This window comes from Varroa destructor, unplaced genomic scaffold, assembly GCF_002443255.2.
Source record: "Varroa destructor unplaced genomic scaffold, Vdes_3.0 BEIS01000001.1, whole genome shotgun sequence".
Taxonomy (NCBI): domain Eukaryota; kingdom Metazoa; phylum Arthropoda; class Arachnida; order Mesostigmata; family Varroidae; genus Varroa; species Varroa destructor.
In genome coordinates, this window is record NW_019211454.1 from 13,782,507 (window position 1) to 13,795,479 (window position 12,973).

The 12,973-nt window shown below is 48.5% G+C and overlaps 1 protein-coding gene across 2 annotated transcripts in view; it reads left to right on the plus strand.

Moving 5' to 3' along the window:
* The first annotated feature begins 2,856 nt into the window (after positions 1-2,856).
* The window catches only part of LOC111245881 (uncharacterized), a 58,417-nt gene continuing 48,300 nt past the window's right edge, over positions 2,857-12,973 (plus strand). The window contains exon 1 of one of the 2 annotated variants that reach the window (XM_022794809.2): positions 2,857-5,203. In XM_022794809.2, the coding sequence (XP_022650544.1) occupies positions 5,012-5,203 (192 nt within the window). In that variant the 5' untranslated portion in view covers positions 2,857-5,011. Of the gene's footprint in view, positions 5,204-5,238; positions 5,584-12,973 lie in introns of those variants that run through there. The other variant, XM_086979635.1, reaches the window with a different exon arrangement.

Sequence of the window (12,973 nt, forward strand, 5' to 3'; positions counted from 1 at the left end):
CAACGGGGCCAACAAGAATGTATATACTTCGTATCAGTCATGGTAGGTTACTGTGTCCGACCTCATTGATTTCACAGAACGTACATAAAAATATTGTTTATTAGGCAAATATGCAGGAATGTTATTGTTCAGCACAAGGACTCACGTGTTCGTTATGGAATAGCCATGTTAGCTCGACCCCAACACATCAAACGAGAGATCTCGGTCCGACGTACATTATGATGCAGTATCTCAACCTACCGGGATAGGAGGCGCCTCAGCTGCTTTTGATTCCAAAGTGCCGTCCCTCAGGTTCAGTATTAGCTACTCAAACTAGATTATGGAGGCAGGGAGCCTATGATAAACCTGCCGAACTCATCCTTCAGGCTAAAATCCAAAAAAGTTACTATAGTGATAATTATTGCACACCTATGTCCAGTAATTCGTACCATGCAAACTAGAAACAATAGCGAAGGCAACGACGGAAAGGACTATCGATATCGCTGCTATCAGTAAGTCCCTCAGTAAATTTTATTTGGATAGGTTTGATTTATAATTCATTAAATATTTTATTAGATAAAACGGATTTTAATGCTTGCTGCTAATTATAACATTTGACCCTAACGGACTGTTTTATGATTATACAGGCTCAAACGTTACATGAGTTGCGACAAGCGTATATCACAGACCGACAGTTCGGATCTTTCTTCACGTCAGGTACGCGGCAAAAAACTTAGTTCAAGAAATAATTAATAATAGACAGATATAATTAGAATGGATTAAAAAACAAAATAGGTATACCGATTTTTACCAATCTATTGAGCAAATTTCCCACTTATACGAATATAAACTAATCGCCATACAAACGTAATTAGCGCTATTTGTACACATATAGCAGCCACAAGGTCGCATCCATCACATTCGACGTTTTCTGCTATAATCTTTTCTGTACCAGCTACCGTGGTCGACTAATATGCGTTTTCTCTTAGCGATTTCAAACATATCTGCATACTACTAGTACGGCCCTAGCCGTCGCAATACGCATACATATTTATCGTTATCATAAGCTTAAATGAACCCATTGAGTCCAAATCAACTGTAGTAGGTTCCGCATCTTCCCTCGTAAAACCGACAGCTAACAGCCGCATTTGTTGTTCGCACACCCGTTTCACTTATCTAATATATACATACGAGAGTATATATGCATCTTCGTTCTTGCATACATTCTAACCCCGGCTCCAGGTTTGTCTTTGAGGCACGATTTGCTTCCGTTTGCTGGCATATCCTTTTTGTTCTAAATGACAAGACGGTCGTCAGCTGTGCTGCTCTCTATGCTCCAGTCTGTGCCTGCCAGCTCTCCCTCGCTTCCTCTCCATTATCTCGCGTTTGCTCCTTTCCGATTTGAAGGACCGACTGGGAAGAGCCTTAGACTTTTCACTCCGACACAAAGAGAAAGGGAGAGGCAGACAACAGCGAGCTCAGCGCGGCGTAGCTCGCTACCTTCCCCCCTAGTTTCGACTACGTGCCTGTGCCTCTCTGTGCCTGCATGCATATCCCCCGCCTTCCCCCTGCCCACCCGGAACAGAAGAGCATCGACCACTAATACTCTGCTGGCGCTCTTCTATTGCTTCTACTAGCACTACTACGATTAGTGGTCCTGCCAAAAAGATCTCTGACAGCAGTTAGTATCGGCGGCGGTCGAAACGCCTCAGCTGACACGGGTCCCCCCGGCCGTTCGTAGTTTACTCCCAGCAGGCCAACCAGACGTCCTCCGCTGTCTCGCCAAGCTCTTCGCTCTGGCAGCGACAGCAGCACTGTTAGTTACTCGTCTGCTACTACCACTCAGTTGCTTAGCCGTTCTAGTCGGTTTGCCTGCGAGTCTTGTGGCCACCCAAAGAATCAAACTTGAGCGCCGCACCGCTCCGACTCCGCTTTCGTCCAGAACAAAAGCGAAACAAGGATAGCTAGAGAAGAGAGAGAACAGCGAACCATCCGTTTGCTACTGCGCCGTCCGCTCCCTCGAGCTGCTGTAGCTGTTTCTGCCTGGTTTAGGCCGCAGCGAACGATGGCCATCTGTTGTCCTTTTCTCGCGCCCGCCGCGACCGCGCAGAGGCAGCAGCATCATGGTGCTGCCGCTATTGCTGAAGCAACGGCGCCGGTGGGTGACAACAGCAGCCGCAGCGATTTCGTTGTGCTACGAACGATGCTGTTTCGTTATCGTTGTTTCGATGCTCTTGGTGAGCTCAGTAACGGCGGCCCCAAGCAACATCCGTTCACCTGAGAGCGCAGGCATGCAGCTCAACTCCCCTCTCACTGGTAACAGCAGCGGCGGCCGACGAAAAGATATGTACCACTAGTCAGCAGAGTAAACGAAGCAACGAACTAGCGAGTGGCCAGATTAAGGCAACAACCGATTTTTCTACCTTCGCCTCTATGATACGATATGTGTGTCCTTCTGCTGCTGCTGTGGCCGTATTGGCGCCGTCAGCTGTTGTTGTTGTTACAAAGGTTCAGGCGAGAGGAGGAGAAGGCCAGAAGAGCCCTCTGCGAGGAGCAGAGCTGTTGCGCCGGCGGCCACAGACCCCACCGCCACCGCTGCAACGGTGAGTAAGGGTGATGCTGTTGTTGCTGGTAGTATAGCACGCAGCAGTTGTAGTGGCGATGTCGCTGAGAGTCAGTGTTTCTCTAGTCGCCATCGCTGCCAGCAGCGGTTGTTCGGTAAAGTGACGACAACGACCACAGTTACTGGTGGCTGCTGCTGGATAAAAGAGAGCGCTACTCACTGAGAGGGGTAATGTTCGGCTCAAACGAACGGATGAGCTACGACATCAACCAGCCGAGCCCTCTCCCCGCAGCGTTTGCTGCTGGTGCTGTTAAGAGCCGTTTTGGCGGCGCTGTCGATGGGCGCGCTGTCGGCAGGGATCACTTGAAGGGAGCAGACGGCCACGATAGCCAATAAAGTGGGTTGGTAGCTTAATTGGCTGTTCGCGAGGTGTTGTTGGATCCCACATCGATGCATTATACTACAAACATTGTTCAATGTTGATACTGGTCACGGTGCACGACATATTCTGATTCCATGCAGCAATCGTACGACAACACCCGCGGTAAACTCTCAGCTTCGGTTCGTCATAGGTAGATATCGCAATTAATCTAACTGTGGACATAAGATCAATCGTTGAATGCCTGTGACGTTTTCGCGCGATGCGACAGCTGTGGCCGGCGGAACCGGCAACCAATCAAGCAAAGCACACATAACGTATGCGAACGGATATTGCGCACCGATAGCTGCTCGTTCTAATTCTCGAAAAGCATTCCCTTCAGCGACTTTGCTTTTCAATTAGCCGCTGAATTAGCTGGGTACATGTTGGAACCAACAACTTTTAGCCGCTTACCACCTACCCGATGACAACGCAGCAACAGGCAACTTCTGTTCGATGGTAACGACAACGATAAATGACATTGGGCACCGGTAACATTAGCCCAGTTCTAGCGCGTTCGCCGCCGCCGCCGCTCCCGTCGGCGCGCGGTGGTGTGTCGCCCGCCATCGCTGTGAGGAAAGATAGAAAAACAGCGCGAGTAACTCTTGCGAGCGAACGAGAGAGACAAAAAAGGAAAGACAGAATTGGGGAAAGGAAAGAAAACGATGGAGAGGATATTGCTAATCGTATAGGATGGCTGTTAGTGCGTGGCGCATGTGCGTCTGTGCCTTGGATAGACCGGGCTGTGTCGCTTTGTTCCAACGACGACGACAACGACGGAACAACAAACGGTGCTACTATGCCGTATCAAGCCACTGCTCTCCCCACTTTACCCCCTCCCCCAAACAACTCGACCATTACTGCTAATTCGGCATCGCCACCCGCCGCTGCGGAGGAGGACTTTATCGACGTTGCGGCGATGGGGTAACGACACGGCGCACTACTGCTACCGCGGCATCTCAGATCTGTTCAGTGCGTCTCCAGTATTGAACAGCGTCTATTCCCTAGCCTCTTTACCCGACGAACCCGATTTTGCTTAATTCGTTGATCTGTGACCCCTGATCTGTTCTCGTCATCGACGACGACGACGACGGTTCGAGACGTGTGCGCGCCACTGACGAGCGGCGGCGGCGGAAGATTGCGCCATTGATGCGCCCAACTCTCCGCGACAACCACCAACCCATACGGTTCGCGGCAGTCATCGCTGCGCGGCCAGCACGAGTGCAGTCAGTGACCAGCTACCGCGGCAGTTCTTACTTGATGTAAGAATAAATTGGACAGGGTTATTTGTCGTGCTGAGACTGTTGACAACTTGAAAGGCGTGCCCGAGCGCCGCTAGAATTTGTGACGATGTATAAGAAGAATATGTCTGTGCATGTGATCACTAGTCAGTTCATTTGGTGCGTTGCGCCCATACCAATGGAGTAACAGTTATTAATTGAGGAGTTATATATATATATATATATATATATATTTATATATATATATATATATACACACATATATATACATATATATATATATACATATATATATATCTATATATATATATATAGTATCGTTGTTACTGCTGCTAATAAACTGCACTGTTGCCGCTGGCGCTAACGATAGGATGAGCGAATCGCTGGCTGCCGACTGTTGTGGTGAAGTGTTGTTTCGCTATTGGATATCACTGTGAACTAGAGTGCTGTGTTTATTACTTTTGTGCTGGTGAGCCTGTTCGTGTTTCGTCAACGTCGATGTCGTTTGTCACTGAGTTTTCGTTGTCATTACTGCCGTTGCGCCATCGCTGCCGCCACCGGGACCGAAGCATCTGCGGCAGCTGCCGCGGTCATCATCATCTTGTTCTCTCGATGTGCGCGGGCTCTTTCCTGGCGCCCGCCAAACCGGCCGGGATTTAGCATCCGGCTGGTCTCAGCCCGCGCTCTCCGCTTAGCGGGTCAGGCGCTGCGGGAGCAGCAGCGGCCAAGAGGAGGACTTCTACCGACGACGGGACCAGCAGCAGCAAAGCAGACAGATTGTGTGTGTCGGTTGTCGTGTTGTGAAACAAAATGGCCTCTCGGGTCCACCAGCGGTTTCCGGGGGCCCGAGTGCCCCGTGGCGGGCGAAAACTCGTTAGGTGTGGGCCCGTAAAACCGCCAGAACATTCCCCCAACCCACTGGTCAGGGGCGCCGCAAGAATCGCCCGTGCCAGGGCCCGTTTCGTAAACGTCTTCGGCGACTCGGCCTCCGACACCGATGAGGTATGTGTTGTGTCTCTATACTTCATGTACTTCTACTTCATTAAGATCCTTCTTCTTCCACTCCTTCTTCTGCTACTGTGACTACTGCAGCAACACCAACAGTACAAACAACAACGACAAATGCTGCTTTACTTCACACAGATTCTATCCCACGCGACAAAGCAAGATACCGTCGAGGATTTCAGTGTTGATAGGATCCAATAATAGGATACTTCAGCGGCCGACTCTGGCGAATTAGTGGCTCTATTAATGCGACGTCACTGGTGTTTTCTCCAAACTACACTACGGATGTTAATGATAGTCAAAATAACGATAAGAATAAGAGTAGTTCTAACAGGATGGATAGATTCGTTATCGGCTACTTCAGAGACGCACTACTGGTAAATTCATCGCGTTCGCTCGCTCGCTCGCTCGCTTGCTCACGCGTACCTATTCTTTTTTTGGCTATTGATGTGTCTATGTATGTGGGTGGGTAGGTGCGTGTGTGAGCCTATGTCTGTGTATGTGTGTGTGTGTGAATGCCTGCGCGTGTGTGTGTGTGTATGTGAGCTTGTGTGTCTGTGTGTGTGTGTGTGTGTGTGTGTGTGTGTATGTACACGTTTTTGGATAAGTTGTATAGATACTGATTTGTATCTAAACAAAACATCATAAGGATTAGTAGCAGTGGTTGAAAAAGCGGCCGGAAAAATATGCGATATAGCCGCAGCAGCACCAATAACAATATCAACAATAGGTAAAACGACGGACTGGATGCAATGTGTTCGCGGATCCGTCGCAAAGATTCGCGAGCTCGTAATGCCAACTCAATCAAACCGGTGTAGTTGCCAGCGACGGTATCGAGATCAGCATGAACAAGAAACAAACATTGAATGCACCTTTTAGCGAGAGACGTCCGTCTATGTCGCTTCAATAGGAACAAAACGTTTTGGAGGCTTCAGAATTCGTTGCTTAGTGGCCATCTAGACTTGGCTATACTGGCCTAGCTTCGCCCGCCCGCCCGCCCGCCCGGATAATCTCTGCGGCTGTTTCCACTACGATCAAATAGATATGAACAGCTATAAGCGTTACTTGATTGTCTCAACACCATCTCGACAGATATAGTCCAAATAGTCAATATTACCTCTCCTAGTAGACGGTAGAGTTTTGAAGAGGCCGAAGATGATGCTTGTTGTTGTTACATCCTATTCATTTCGCCTCCTCTGTGAGCTCCTGCTTGGTAGTATAATAGTATCAGTCGTGTTCTGCCGAGTTCGCAGAGTTTGTCCATTGCCGTCTCTTGATGAGTGTGTGTGTGTGTGTTCAGCCAGAAGGAGCGAGCCGTGTTTGCCCCTGCCAGGCTGGGTGGCTGGCTGTCCGTCTGGGCAGTCCAGTACCGTAGAGTCCAGCATCGCTACTGAATGTTCTAGGTAGATAAAAAAAGAATCGAAGTGATGTTATTACTGCATGCTCTGACGACCGTTGTGATTTGTCTGGTGCTGCTGTTACCAATGACGGTCAGCAGTTAGCTGTGGTTATTGTAAGGCTAATGGTGATCAGTGAGAAGATTACACAATGACGACCCGTTCTCTCTTTGCACAGACATCACAGAGGTAGCCTGTCTGCTGCTGATGGCACTGTTATGGTTGATGATGGTGTCGTTGCCGACGGCGTTGTCATCGTGTGCTCCGGTTTTCAGAACGGATTACGAATGATAGGAAATATGGACGGAGAGAAAAAATGGATAAAGGATTGAACAAAATGGCCTCTATCTCTATGTGCCGTCTCGATAAGCCGGTCGGATTTATGCTTCGACTAGACGCTATGGTTATCATAGTGAAGCTTGAATTGACATTGCTGTTGGTCAACTTAGATGGGAGTCAGAAGTGTCCTGTTTGTCGTTAGTGTTTGTTAAGCGACTAACTCGCCATTTGCTCCATTTGCTGGCCTGATTGCGCACGCTTAATCACTTCGATGGTACTTTAATCGCCGAAATACATTGCCGTTCCTGTATAATCATCACTTGAAGTTCGCCATTGCTGCAGCCGCCATTGATAACCCGCTTTGCCAGTAGGTTCCCTCCCTGTAGTTGTGGTACGTACTCGCGAACCGTCTGCTTCGACGATAAGTACGCGTTGAATTGGGCCCGTGAAATGTCAGTACAGTTCTAATGGTATCGCTTCTGACGAGAAACCCTGTGACCGGCCATACGTATCAACGTAAAGTAATTGTTGACAATATCGAGAACAATAGCAACCACATGTCGTACAGCATAGGTCCCTCCAACAATATTCTGATTACCCATGGCGCTAATCAGAAAAGTATCGAATGCAGGCTTTTCGCTTCGGTATTTTCGATCCCGCTGAAAGAGATTGCAGTTGTTATTGGAACAGCGATCGAGTGCGGGTCCACATCTTTCTACCTATCGGCCTGCTTGTTTGGTCAAAGCGTTGCAACCTAATAATTAGTGCATTCTATGCTTGGTATTGTGGCCTCTGCAGAAGCTTCCTTATTTGACGACAAGCTGCTTGGTGCTCGTCAGTAAAAGCGATCCGTGCATGGCGCATTTGAGTAAGCGAGCAACACTCAATACTGTCGCGCGGGTCCGCGCCATTGAAATGGCGCGAGGATCCTTTTTGCTATTAGCTGTGGCAGCTTCTGCCACACAAAAAAAGGCTGTAACAGAAGGCTCACCGGTCGTCAAGTGCTATCGTAGGGAAAAGCTTGGCTGAGACGCTTCGTTGGCGGTATATTTAACCGAGTTTGTTTTTATTGTTCCGGCAAAGCCGTTTGTGCATTCGCACCTAAAATTTATTTCGATGCGAAACCCAGTGATGATTGAAGAAAAAATTTCTATATACATTTATCATATGTCTGTACATTTAGTAAAAAACGCTAGTTGATGCTTTTCCGCACATGGCATAGTCATGTTCACTGCTTGTGATAATCATTGTAGCTACGAGCATGTGAGTAAGCGAGAGACTTACGTCCAAATACGTAAATTTTCCCATGCACAGCTTTGGTATGTTTACCTGTTACGAACACAGTCGATAGGACACACTGCATCTATTGGATCTTGATGGTTTATAGGTCTATTGCCTTACAAGCTACTTTCGCCATAAACAGTACGATTACCATATACTAGGCACGTAGTTAGAACGGGGAACTTCTACCTTAAAACTATCGATGGTGTGATTGCCGAAGCGGGTTATACGATGACTATTTTCTGTACATTCTCCAATGAAAATAGAATGCTTTTTCGACAGTTGTCTTCTCCCAATGGATCAACAGTAGCTGGTTCAGTAAAAATTGGATTGCATGTTCTAGTGACTATCGATCCGTTGAAGGCGTGCCGGAAGTGTTAGTGACTTCAATCTACAGTAGATACAGGTGGCCTGTAGCGAGATCTCAATAATTTCTCGATGAATGATCGTTTCCTCGTCGTGGCCGACGAGTTGACGAACCCTCCCTGTTTGCTCGAGTGTTCGCCGCCTGGACTTCAGCCGTCTCCGCCCGCCTACGCGCGCACCTAATTTCACCCGTATCGATGGCAGGACAACGGGTTCATCTACAGCTGTTGGTCGTTTGAGCATCTATTGTTGCTACAGCAACGACAGTTGTACTAACTATTGTCTCTATCCTCGAACAATAGACATACCGAATTATAATCTTCTCTCCTGTAAAAGCTGTAACCGTTTTCTTCCGTTCAATATAAAATTACGTATGTGCACCGAGTGAAGCGTGGGCAACCGTTTTGTGCACCTGCCCAAGCGAGTATTGTTGATATTTAATTCCTATACTTAATTACTCTGATTATTGGAATTCGATAGGCAGGTGTTTTTTGCTACCCAGTTTACTTTTGTGCAAGTGGATTTTTTCGACGCTGATAATACTGCTGTAACGACGTGGATGTGTTTGGCTGGCCGGCGTATCAGGCCACCAACTAAAAGACAGACGGTGATTATAGGGCCAACGGAAGCGCATGTGATTCGAATGGCATCGCGGCCTCCACTGTCATCCTTAGCAACGCCTATTTGTATAATGCAATAGAATCGAGCAATTTTGTCCACTCGACTCGCTATTGATCAGTGACCAGTGCAGCGAAGCGACGTTTGCCGCCGCCGCTGTGGCTATTGGCACCCATTATCCAGCATGTGTTGTTTGACGGATAAGTTGTATTTGTACCGTGTCTCTGTGCATATCCATCCATCTATTTATCCCAATGGATTTAGGTTAATCGGTTACCTCTCGTTGCCTGCGCGACATCGCTGCTACTGTCTTCTACTATATATAGTTCTTTGTGGCTAGCCGAGCTGTATCTTCAATCTGCTAACTATTCTTGCCATCCCGTACATGCTGGCTGTAACAGCACGGTGCTCGTGAGCTAGATATAGACGTCTATCGAGCCATACATCGACTACTAATGTAATGAGACAACAGTGAGTGAATCGCAAAGCGTCACTGCCCTCTGCCCCACTCTACCCCCATTTCTCAAATGGTTGTCCACAAATTGATTCGACTGATGTCTACGGCTTGTTCTTGGAACCTTGTGGTCGTACAGCAGATTCCTTGTTGCCCCTGACGTTATTGTTTGGTAGTGCTGCTGCTCGCTACGAATAGCGTCACTACTGCAGCTGTTTCGTAAACGTCTGAGTTATTGGTAAAGTAGGACTTGCGGCCGCCTTAGCCGATGTACTGCTGTCGACCGCAATAATGCTGGTCCCGCCGCCGCCGCCGCTGCCGCTGGCGGTGTTGTAGCAAGCGCAGGCAGACAGGACAACAGGCAAATTGGCCGACTCGTTTGCCCGTTGGCTGGCTGCTTGAGCGACTTTGCTGTATGGTCAGGACACCCAGCTACTAGTAAGCAGTTCGTTTACTTTTGCTTTCTGCTGTTCGTGGCATTCGCCTGCTGTTGTTGCTGCCGCCGCAGCTGCTGGTGCCGTTTGCCTCGTTGGTGCGTTCGGCATTCGCAGCTTGGCGTTGTCGACAATCGACGACGATGAACCTACGATAGACTACGTCCACCAGCAGCAAACAACAAATGTGAAAAAAGCAGTTAACGAACAGTGGCGTTTGCTTTCTGTCTGAGCGGCACAGCGTCATCGCCGCCGCCGCCACCAGCGCAGCGACGTGGGTTCAAGGTCTCCTCGCTCTTCTCCAGAGGGGCCGCCAGTCGTACAGGCAGCGGCCGCAGCAACAGCGGTGATACCGGCGCGCGGGCCCGCGCACCAGCAGAGATCGACGGTCCAACAGGGAGCGACAAACGGACAGACGAAAGCACAGGGACCATCGTTACGGCGACCGTGGCCGTTGGCTGCAACGGTAGCAAACGCAGCTTTTTCGCTGCACCGTCGCCGCTTCGTCCGTTGCTGTTGAGATGCTACTTGGTTGGCGGAACGTTCATTGCTATCGCCAGCTGCAGCAGCAACTACAGTTGCTGCTAATGACACCCATCAACAACAGCTACGATTGACGTTGCAGTTGATGCCGCCGCGACAGCGGGGCAACAGCGGCCTGGGGGGCTGTACAACAACCAGCAGACGTGGCTGCTGCTCTCGCCGTTACCGCCCAAGCAAAGACAGCAAAACGAGCAAACGGCAAAACACTCGCGGCAGTGGTTCAATGCGACCAACCGCAGTACAGATTGAACAGGGCATCTGAACGCTGGCAGCAGACCCAAACTGTTGTTTCTGCTACTGGTCCTTGTTTTTTTTTCTGCTTTTTTTTGTTGGCGAAGAAAAATGCTGTTGTTGAGTGCAGAAACCAAAAACAAAACAACGTGCGCGTAGCCGGCTCTTTCTGTCTATTTTTTTTAGTCGCTCAGCGACGCTGCTACGGGCGCTGGGCTGGCGTCCATTCCGATCGAGAGGATGGCGGAGACGCAACTGAGACTATAAATTTGAAATGTGTTGCACTCAAGATCGGTGTCGTCATTCTACCGTCGAATAGGAGACCAACGACGAAAAAGTGATAGCTGCTGCTGCTGCTGCTGCAACGTTCACGCGCGGCTGAGCCCAAGATTGGTGATGAAAATACCAGCTCTGTCACTCGTAGCCCTGTCGTTGTTATTGATGTTGCTGTTCCTAATGCGACATACCGCACAGCGTCACAGAGTCTTCTTTGTCTATTGGGTAACTAGAAGCCCATACTTTCATCTATACACACACTATATACTTGCATAGCGACAGATAGTCACCATACGCGAACCCACGGCACCGTATCCCAACAGCGACACAGATCTTGTGTGTATTTGTGTATTTAAACTGGCGAACTGATACACGAAGAGACAGACACTGCTGCTGCCGTTACTGCTTTTGTTATTAAATGTTCTACATGACCAGGATGATGATGGCGCTCGCAAAACAAAAAAAATACTAAATGATGGGTCACCCAATAGATGCGACGACACCGGCTCTTTCAGTCTCCCGCCAGGGAGAAAATTTGCACTGTTTTTTCTTTGGCTGTTGTTTTGCTGCAACTGCAGCTACGCGATAGACAAATCTTCGCAATTATTATATATATATATATATATAGTGGAAGAGAGACCACTCAGGGGATCAGTCAGCATCGGCGGCCAAGCCGATACCGGCAGCAGTAGAGCTGATCATAACGTACAGCTATTGTTAATATTGTATCATCTTCTTATAGTCGCAAGTTATTCTCTTCTCGTAGGAAAGAAGACGAATACGAGAAGATGACGACGGCTTGACAACGAAAATGAAAGAATCGAAGTAATCGAACGAAGAATAAGGAATGGAGACGGCCGCAGCAACGGTTTTAAGTGAGGGAACCAAAGACCCGGCAACTAGAAAACGGCGACGACAACAACAGAAGTAGCAACAGCTAAAAGAGGAAAGCTTCAACAGCGTTACATGAACAGTGAGAAAGGGAAAGGGGGCAATCGATTTACCGGCCCCCGCATAGTCACAGACACAGCGTACCAAAAACAGCATAAAGATGGCGACGAGGCCACAATTCGTAGATAATGAACGAATGGACCAGCATTCAACGGACAGACACGGGGCTTTACGAGAAGCAGGCAGTGAAATAGAGTAAGGAAGGGGAAGAGAGGGGGTCGCCACGAGCCAAGCGCATGCCGCAGACGCACACATAGAACATAGGCCCACAACTATACGAACATAGAAACCATATTCCCCTCTTCCTCTCTCTTTCCTTATATATGTAGACATATATAGGGAGAGAGAGAGAGAGAGAGAGAGAGAGTAGGGGTAGAAGGCGCTAGTTATTCAGATGATTATTATTACTACATGTAAAAATGGTACAACTTCTCACTGTCTATTCAGGCCCCACTTATTATTCTCGTTGCCTGCAGCTGTGAAGCAGCGTAAAGTGGAAGATCTCGAGGGTCATACTTGAAGAATGATGAGATTCGAAGAGTAGGCCGCATCGAATGGAACATCTCCGATGCTGATCCAAATGAAAAGGTCGAACGTCGCCTGCGACATAGAAATAGAATGCCAATAGTGACAGCGGCCGACAATAACAAACCGCAGTATTATTAGCTCGGCACGAAGATGATACTCTGGTTACAGGCGGTGAGATGTGGTCATAACAACGACACCGGCTGCGGCGGCTACAGCGACGGCAGTAATAACAATCGAGATTGTGGCTGGGCTATTATTAACGGGCGACAGGGAATGCCGTCACAGTTACCATTACCACAACAACAGAACCTATATGTACAGACATATAACATATAATAGCAGTTATCGACGACCGCTTGTCTGCAGCTATGAAACAGAGCGCGCGAGACACTTGATTATGCAGTAATCG